At 45.4% G+C, this 8,869-nt stretch overlaps 1 protein-coding gene and 1 long non-coding RNA gene across 2 annotated transcripts in view; one reads left to right on the forward strand and one right to left on the reverse strand.

The window, feature by feature from the left end:
* Positions 1 to 2,118, reverse strand: part of LOC106808986 (cationic trypsin-3-like) — a 5,300-nt gene extending 3,182 nt beyond the window's left edge. The window contains exons 1-4 of the mRNA XM_014811923.1: positions 2,094 to 2,118; positions 1,230 to 1,288; positions 437 to 540; positions 72 to 153 (exon numbers count right to left, since the gene is read on the reverse strand). Coding sequence (XP_014667409.1) covers positions 72 to 125 — 54 coding nt within the window. The 5' untranslated portion in view covers positions 126 to 153; positions 437 to 540; positions 1,230 to 1,288; positions 2,094 to 2,118. The remainder of the gene's footprint in view (positions 1 to 71; positions 154 to 436; positions 541 to 1,229; positions 1,289 to 2,093) is intronic.
* A 6,169-nt stretch (positions 2,119 to 8,287) lies between these two features.
* The window catches only part of LOC106808988, a 2,895-nt gene continuing 2,313 nt past the window's right edge, over positions 8,288 to 8,869 (forward strand). Inside the window, exon 1 of the long non-coding RNA XR_001393829.1 lies at positions 8,288 to 8,703. This is a non-coding gene — a long non-coding RNA (uncharacterized LOC106808988). The remainder of the gene's footprint in view (positions 8,704 to 8,869) is intronic.

Genomic DNA, 8,869 nt, shown 5'->3' on the forward strand with positions numbered 1-8,869 from the left:
CTCAATCAATCAATCAATCAATCAAGTAATCAATCATACGCGCACAGACACACACTCACTCACCTACTTACCCATCGATATTGTGCACCAGCTAGGTTATACAGGTCCAGACTTCCGGCAACCATAAGAGGAAGATCATTTGGCTGCTTTCTTCTGCAAACACGCGACGCATACAATCAACTAACAGCCACATGCACCAAGCTTGAGATATGCTGCGAGAGTGCACATGAAAAAGTGAACGGAGAGACACTGGAAACTATTCAGACAATAAACCCCGCAATAATGCGCACCGCTGCTATAGAAAACGTAAATACATGTCCTGCAGAGCGATGCATTATCACGGTCATTTATTTTTCGGGTTCACCTTCTCTTTGCATTTATGCTTGCTATGATAAGCGGCGACATCAGATGTCTGTCGGTAAGAAATTACACCTACATAGTGCAGTGCGCAGCGGTAAGCAGCCATCTGTTGGTGATAAGCGTTCCTCCACAAGTTGACCACGGATAGCCATTAGATTGTCTCCTGCTGTACAACCTAACCTGTGAAGATGCGACCGATCCCGTGATGCCCATGCATGCCATGACGTGCCGTATATGCCATATATGCCATATATATATATATGGCATGTGAGTTACAGAGATTGCCAGATAGTTGTGCAATCAAAAGATGTCACTCCGATACACTTCTTTAGCGTTCTTTAGCGAATATAAGCTGGCTTTCACAGCGGGCAACATTTCTTACTTTTAATGTCGTATGTTTTACTTGGTGATAACTTCTATATATCACTAGTCTAAGAACCTAACTTACTGGCTTGAGTGGTAGCATCGCTCATATAAACCATGTCACTGCAGATCTACAGAATGGCTTGAACTGTGTTAATGTAAGTTAACATTGGCATACCTACACTTTCACATTTAAAGAAGACTTCCGTATCTAGTTCTTATATTAGTAGTAACTGACCTATCCATCCAGAGCGAAACAACCGCAGCGGCTCAGATAACGTTGTCATGTCGATCAAGCTGGATCAGTGTTTTTCACTCGCGCGCGTCAAGCTATTGATTTTGCAACAGGAAGCATTGCTTTCAGAGCGTCTTGCTGAGTCGTGGTATACCTTTTTTTTTATCCCCGCGTCTGAGTAAACTCCTTTCGCCGCCGAAACTGTTTTGTTTCTTACTGCCTACATCATTTGCTGCTCCGTTTATCGTTCGTAAAGACAGGAATAACTTACTTGATAGGGCGCCGTGTAGATGCTGGCAATCTGGCCCCCAACAATGAACCTCGTTGCGTCTGCATGAATATATAGAGAATATATATAGAGATATATAGAGAGATATATATGGAGTCTGCAGAAATAATAAGCAATATCCAAGACAGGTGATAACTCGCTATGCCTCCCGTTATGCCTATATCAAGCTGTCCAGGTTAGCTACGTCATAGAAATAGTGGATCGGGTTAGCCATGTCACTGAAACGGTGGTCGCTATTAGCCACGTCATTGAAATAGCAATCCATACTAGCTACGTTATTAAAATGGCAGTTAGTGGTAGCTACGTCATTAACATGTCAGTTAGTGGCAACTACGTTACTAACATGGCAGTGAGCGATAACGAGGTCACGCACACATCCGCCTGTTGCTAGAATCGGGCCCGGTGTGTGTGTGTGTGTGTGTGTGTGTGTGTGTGTGTGTGTGTGTGTGTGTTTGGAGGTGTCGGTGTGTGTGTACGTCGTGTGTGTGTATGCTGTGTGTTGTACTCCTTGCTTGGGTGTGTGCTCTCTTGCTGTGTGTGTGTGTGTGTTACCGCGTGTGACTGGTGGTGTATTGTGTGGCGTTTGTCGCGTGCTGTGTATTGTGTGTGATGTGGTGTGTGCCCTGCGTGTGTGTGTGTGTGTGTGCGCTGTGTATATGGTTATATAGATATATATGTGCTTGGGGCTTGTTGTGGGTAGTGTGTGTGTGTGTGTGTTGTGTGTGTTTGTGTGTGTGTGGTGGCTGTGTGTGTGTGTGGTGTATCTGTGGGTGCGTGCGCGATTGAGTGTATGTAAGGTACTATAGCCGTGGGCCGCGTAGATCGCTCGCCACGCCGAGACAACACCTTTGTGCTTTGGGGTTGTTCACGCTGCAAACCGTTTAGGACCCCGCGCCATCCCTGGGCGTTTATGGGCGACTGGGTTGCCGGACAAGCAGATCGTGACGTCATCGGCCGGTATAGGATTGTTGCGGCGACATCGCGATTGCACGCGCATTGGCCACAGAAATAGTATGCCGGGATAGACGTTGACATAATTCTATCTGTGAGATGAAGGAAAAAATACGGACGACGATGATCGAGTGTCATAATACGGAACTTGCCCGCGCAACGCGCCACAACGCAAGCTACCTGTCACGATTCACAATTGCCGACGTGACGCTCGTGTCGGTTTTATGCCGCGGCTCGTAATGTCTGTTGCTGTGTTAGTGTCGTAATATATATATATATACATAGTCACTTCTACGAGACAATTTACGTATACATATACAATATTATATATATATATGATATACCGTATTCCCTCGAATAATAGCCCCTGCTTGAATAAAGGCATGTGTGATTAAGGGCCGGGGGGGTAAAGATACTTTAAATCAATAAACGCCGGGCCTGGATAGTCGCCGGGGAGAGGGGTGATGATGTATACAGGATCTCCAACCCTGTGCACTCCAAATGCAGAATGTTCCCGCGGTGATCAGTAACTAGTGGCGTATTCAGAAATTGATGGACAGGGGGGAGCGAAATTTACCTTGGCTGCCGCAGGCAGATCCGCGTGCCGTAGATTCTCTCTAACGGGTTTTTAATTACTTTCAGTTGTTTTGATAACAAGCAGGTGCGAACGTCGCCAGAGTAAAACAAAACTTCGTGAAAAAAAACATCAAAGAAAACATGTTTTGGCCAGATCTTTGCACGAAATAACAGGCCTGTCTCTAGATATATTACGAAGGAAATAAATTAAATAACGGGTGTATCATGCAGTAAAACAATAAACGCCCCTGCCTGAATAAAGGCATGCTTGAATAGGCGCCGGGGTCATTAGTGTGACGAAAACAATAAACGCCGAGCGTTTATTCGAGGGAATACGGTAGTGATTGCTCAAAAAACATGTATTTAGAAACGAGAGAAGCAGCTGTAAAATTACATTATGAAACAAAAATAGTTTAATTATGACTAATTGCTACGATGATAACGCGACTGTATTGTAATATCGGCGCATGTTTTACTATTTACGCATTATTATTATTATTGTTATAATTATTATTATAATTATTATTATTATTATTATTATTATTATGTATTATGTTTACCGTTTTTCAGCCACGTTTATATCTGACAAATTGTTAGATTTGACAGCTTCTCTAGTTTCATTTGAATATGCATCCTCTAGATTAAACTTTGAAAATTATATTCGCGTATTTGCTGTTGATCTTTACGCTGTGAGATGTTCTATAAATGGTTATGAAATGTAAAGCATAAACACTATATTGTAATAGTATAAACAACATATAACTAATAATAAAACCTAGATACGATGGCAAAAACATAAATATCCGCCTACTCCATAACTGTGTATATATCTCTTGGTATATATATATATCAAGAGTGCATAATAGAGATGCATCTCTATTATGCACTCTTGATATATATATACATATATTCACAAATGCGTAGCAGTAAAATTGGCGTCTCTACTACCTGCAATCGTTGCTACTGCGTGACCTGTAGAATATAGTCCTATATAGTCCATTATAGAAATTTCTCTATGGACTCTATTATGGACTCTATTTCTTTATGGTTTTCTATTGTAGCGTTGCTGCGCGCGAGCTAGCATTGCGCGAGCTCATTAATTATGCAGGATGCCTAGCAAGCAGAGGTGTCGCACAGAGAGCAAATAGAGGTGTCTAATAACTGAGTTGCCATGTTTTTTTACATTAAAATGTAAGAACTTAACTTGGACTAAATGTTATTCCTTCAAATTCTTACCTTGATAGATTGGTTTCCTCAACTAAGTTAAAATCCAAAAACTGCGACGATTTGACTATTATGTTTCTGACATTACATTGCTTGCTCTATGGGCCATGTAATGAGTCACGGTGTATGAGCACATCGGCACATATAGGTAAACTTAGGAGTATAATGCTGCAATTTAACCATAAAAGTGAACCGGCGAATTTTACTTTATTTTGTTTGAAAAAGGTGGAATTTTTTATTTTTTATTTTGTTTACTATTTTACGGTGACGTAATCACTTTAATACTTGATCCGTGGCTGCAGCTCGTCCTGTCGGCTGCCGTGCTTGGGCTGCGTCATTCCGGGTGGAGGCTGGGCTCGGACCCGCTTGCACGATTTCGGTACATGTAGTCTTGCCCGGGTCACTAACCCAGGAGTTGAGCGCGGAGGGTAGGGGGAGGGTTTCGAACGGGGCCGCTCACGGTCACTCCCTCGAGTCGCGGCGAACGGAGGCGCGGAGGGGGCGCGGGAGTGGATCTTGGGCCTCACCGGCTGTTGTCTGAGCGGTCAGCCCGTTGCTCTTGTCGTCTTGGTGCCGTCAGCCGTGTTCCGCCGGCGACGTGCGTTACCGTGGTCCCTCGCGTGGCCGGGCTCGTCTTCTCATCACGCCTCGCCATCAGCTCGGCGTTACGTAACGAATTCGGCGCGCGGGGGGGGTGGCCAGACGCCGCGTCCGCCTATCCATTAAGGGCCCACATTAAGAGCCAAATTACTCGAAATGGATAATTCGCCGATGTGTCTAAAAAATTGAGACGTTGTCGCAGCGTTCCTACCAGATGCGGCCGACGAACGCTCTCGTCTCACACATGTCGCATTACGACCGCCACCCCAGGGCGTTGCCACGGCAGCGCCCCAGCTGCGCCCGCCCCCACGCCTGCCGCCGCGGCACGTTCCGCTGCGCTGCGCAGCCCGGTTGCGCCGTCTGGCTGGCCGGTGGCGTGGGAGCGGGCGGAGCGTATTTACCACGCCCCATTAACTCTGGCGGAGCTTCCACTCCAAACGGGGTTTGCATCTTCGTAGACCACCTTCAGGTCTGCACAGGCGCAATGATTAATGTTTCGCCACGAAAAAAACATTTGCGGAGCCGCCGCAAACGATTTATTACTGGTTCATAGTGAGTACCTGTTCCTTAACTAGTTGTCTCTAGAGTGCCACACCGGAGCCACGTCTACAGTAAGAATACGATATAAGGTTCTAATAGATGCTATCAATGCAGTCACCTGAACAGGTTAACTTAATCGGGTAAACTTAATTCAACCTGTAACCCGGCGCACATTGCCGAACATTTTGCTAAAACATTATCGTTAGCCGCCCCATGCTTCCCATGAAGATGTTCGGCATCATGTGCGGTTGAAAAAAGTCACGATTAAAGAGTTACTCGTGGCAGTTTGCAGATAGACGGCTGAAGGGAAATTGTAAACAGCTGTGTGAGCTCGTCTAAATTAAAACCCCGCGATTGGGTTAGATGGGTATAGATGGGAGAGCCATGCCGTGAGCTTCGTAGTAGCATTCAGAATTACCGTCTGCTCATGACTATCTAACTACAATAACCCACGTACCCCGCGGCGGGAAATGCGACATAGCCACCAGTACTTGCTCCACTCACCTTAGCAATTTGCTTGTAGATCGGTGTGGAATGACGGCAACACCCGTGCAACACAAAAACCACAAGTTCCTTAGGTCCGGCACCATATGTAACGGCGTAGTTGTCATCACGTATAGTGGGTGACGGGTAATGAAGTAACGGTAGCGCAAGACGCAAAGCAAACACGAACTAGAGGCGTAACGTACCACAAACACGTATATTATAAGCCATGTTAGTTACAGCGACAGTAAGGAGGGACGCGTATAAGGGAGCGTGCAATAGAACAGTCGGGTAGAACAAAGGGAGAGACGTTCTCCCGCTCAAGGCGCGGCGAGCCTTTTATACGCGCCCGGACTTTTGTGCCGACATCCGGGCATTATCTTGTCGCCTCCTGAGCTTCGCCATGTCGCAGCCGTATGCGACATGCGAACATGCGTTGCTTCGCGTGCCCCACTTTCCGCACTCCGTCGGTCGACCACTCTATCTGGTCAGTGTATTTTGATGGCATGTTGTTTGTGTCATAATATTCGATTTTTGTTTATGGTTGATTTTATCGCACTTATAACATTCGATTTATCACAGTATAAACATTCGGATTTATCACATTATAAATCATTTCACATTTTATTCGCCTATTATTGATTCACCCATCGAATCATTCGATTCACGCATCGAATCTCATTCGATGCATCATTCGATGCGTGAATCGAATGATTCGATGCGCGATATCGAATGATCGACTGCATCATTCGATTCACGGCATCGAATCATCTCGATTCACAGCATCGAATCTATTCGATTCACGCATCGAATGATGCATCGAATGATTCCGATGGCTGTGAATCGAATTGATTCGATGCGTGAATCGAATGATTCGATGCTGTGAATCGAATTGATTTCGATGCGTGAATTCGAATGAGTTCGATGCGTGCAATCGATGATGCATATATCGAATCATTCGATTTCACGCATCGAAATCATTCTCGATTCACTGCATCGGAATCATTCGATTCACGGCAGTCGATCAGTTTCGATTCACGCCATCGATACTTTCATTCGACTGCATCGTCGATGCGTGGAATCGAATGATATCGATGCGTGATCGAATGAATTCCGATGCGTGGAATCGAATTGATTTTCGATGCATCATTCGGATTCACGGCATCGAAGTCATTCGATTCACGCATCGATCATTTCGATTCTCACGCATCGAATGATGCATCGCATGATTCGAGCGTGGCATGAATCGAATCGATTCGATGCGTGAATCGGTAATGAGTTCGATGCGCTGAATCGAATGATTCGATGCGTGAAGTCCCGAATGATTCGATTGCCGTGAATCGAATGATGCATCGAATTCTTCGATTTCGCGCGAATCTCGAATCATTCGATTCCCAGCATCGATATGATGCATCGAATGATTCTGATGCAGTGACCTGAATCGAATGTTCGATGCGTGAATCGAATGATTCCGCATGCGTGAATCGAATGATTCGAATGCGTGAATCGAATTGATTCCGATGCGTTGATCGGCCCCGCCTCCCAATGATTTGCATCGACTCATGTCGCAGTTTCGCGCGTCATTCGAATTTTCAATTTCGATTTCACGCATTCGAATCATTCGAATTCACGCATCGATCATTCGATTCACGCATCGAATTGCATTCGCATTTGCATCATTCGCATGCAGTGAATCGAATGATTTTCGATGCTGGCCGAATCGAATGACTTCGATGTTCCATCATTCGCCATTCACCGCATCGATATTCTTCGATGCACGCTCCATCGTAATCATTCGATTCCACGCCATTCCGAATTGATGCATCGAATGATTTCGCATGCTGTGAATCGAATGATTCGATCGTGATCGAATGATTCGATGCGTGAATCGAATGATTCGGATGCGGTGATATTCGAATTGATTTCGTGCGTGAATCGAATTGATGCATCGAACTCATTCGCATTTCACGCATCGAATCATTCGATCTCCTACGCACTCGGACACTGATGCATCGACATCATTCGATTTCCACGCATTCGAATGAATTTTTGAATCGAATCTATGAAACAGAATACACACCTNATCACATATATATAATGTATGACGCTTTCCTAATGTATGTCACTATAGCCTTGCCTATACCGCCGTTGCGATATGCACTCGTGTAATCGATGGTTGATGTGGGAACGTTACGTCTCCCTGGTTACGTTAGCCGTGCCCATGTCTAAACGTCGACGACAACGACGCATGCAGACGCTTCAAATAGCACTACCGCACAGCTTCCGCGATGGAGCACCAGCTACTGCAACTCTTCGTCGGAATTGCTTAACCTGGGTATTCGTTTCTCGCTGGCTGCTGTAGACAATCGTTGCTAGATAGCCGGTTATATTACGTTTTAGTAATATATATAATATATAGATATAGATATGTGTATTACTTATTACTATATTACTTATATATATATATGTATTACTATTTACGTATTATGTTTTAGCGTCGCATCAGGCGGAGTCGATACAGAACACGCCGTCGAATCGTTGCTAGATAGCCGGTTATATTACGTTTTAGTAATATATATAATATATAGATATAGATATGTGTATTACTTATTACTATATTACTTATATATATATGTATTACTATTTACGTATTATGTTTTAGCGTCGCATCAGGCGGAGTCGATACAGAACACGCCGTCGAATGCACGACGTCGCGCGCTTCGTGTGTAGCCACTATACCCGAAGTTCGTGTCTACTCAGATAAGCAAAAATAACAACTAGAGAGAAAGAGAGAGAGGCGGGAAACGTCATCAAGGCAAGTGGTCGCCAAACGGGAGACATACGTGATTTTTTTTATTGTCGGGGATCGAACGACAGTCTTCGCTTCCGGCGCACGCGCCGAACACCCTGCGATCATCAATATAGGATATCATTCTGTGCTGTGCTTGCTAGCGTTGTAGAGTCAACGATGGCTGCGCTGCGGGTTGGTGACCTCTGCGCCAGGCTGCTGCTGTCTGCGACCGTCATGTGGCTTCTTGGCGCTATTCCAGCCTGCGAGTCCACGCACATGATAGACCACACGGTAATGGCAGTCACACGCTGACACGCGTATAGTTCTATAACACGCGGGAGCTTGTGACGAAAAGAAGATTCCCGTCTGGCTACACCCACGCGCACACACACACGCGCGCGCGCGCACACACGCACACGCACACGCACACGCACACGCACACGCACACGCACACGCA

Source organism: Priapulus caudatus, unplaced genomic scaffold, assembly GCF_000485595.1.
Source record: "Priapulus caudatus unplaced genomic scaffold, Priapulus_caudatus-5.0.1 Scaffold320, whole genome shotgun sequence".
In the NCBI taxonomy this organism is placed as follows: Eukaryota; Metazoa; Priapulida; class Priapulimorpha; order Priapulimorphida; family Priapulidae; genus Priapulus; species Priapulus caudatus.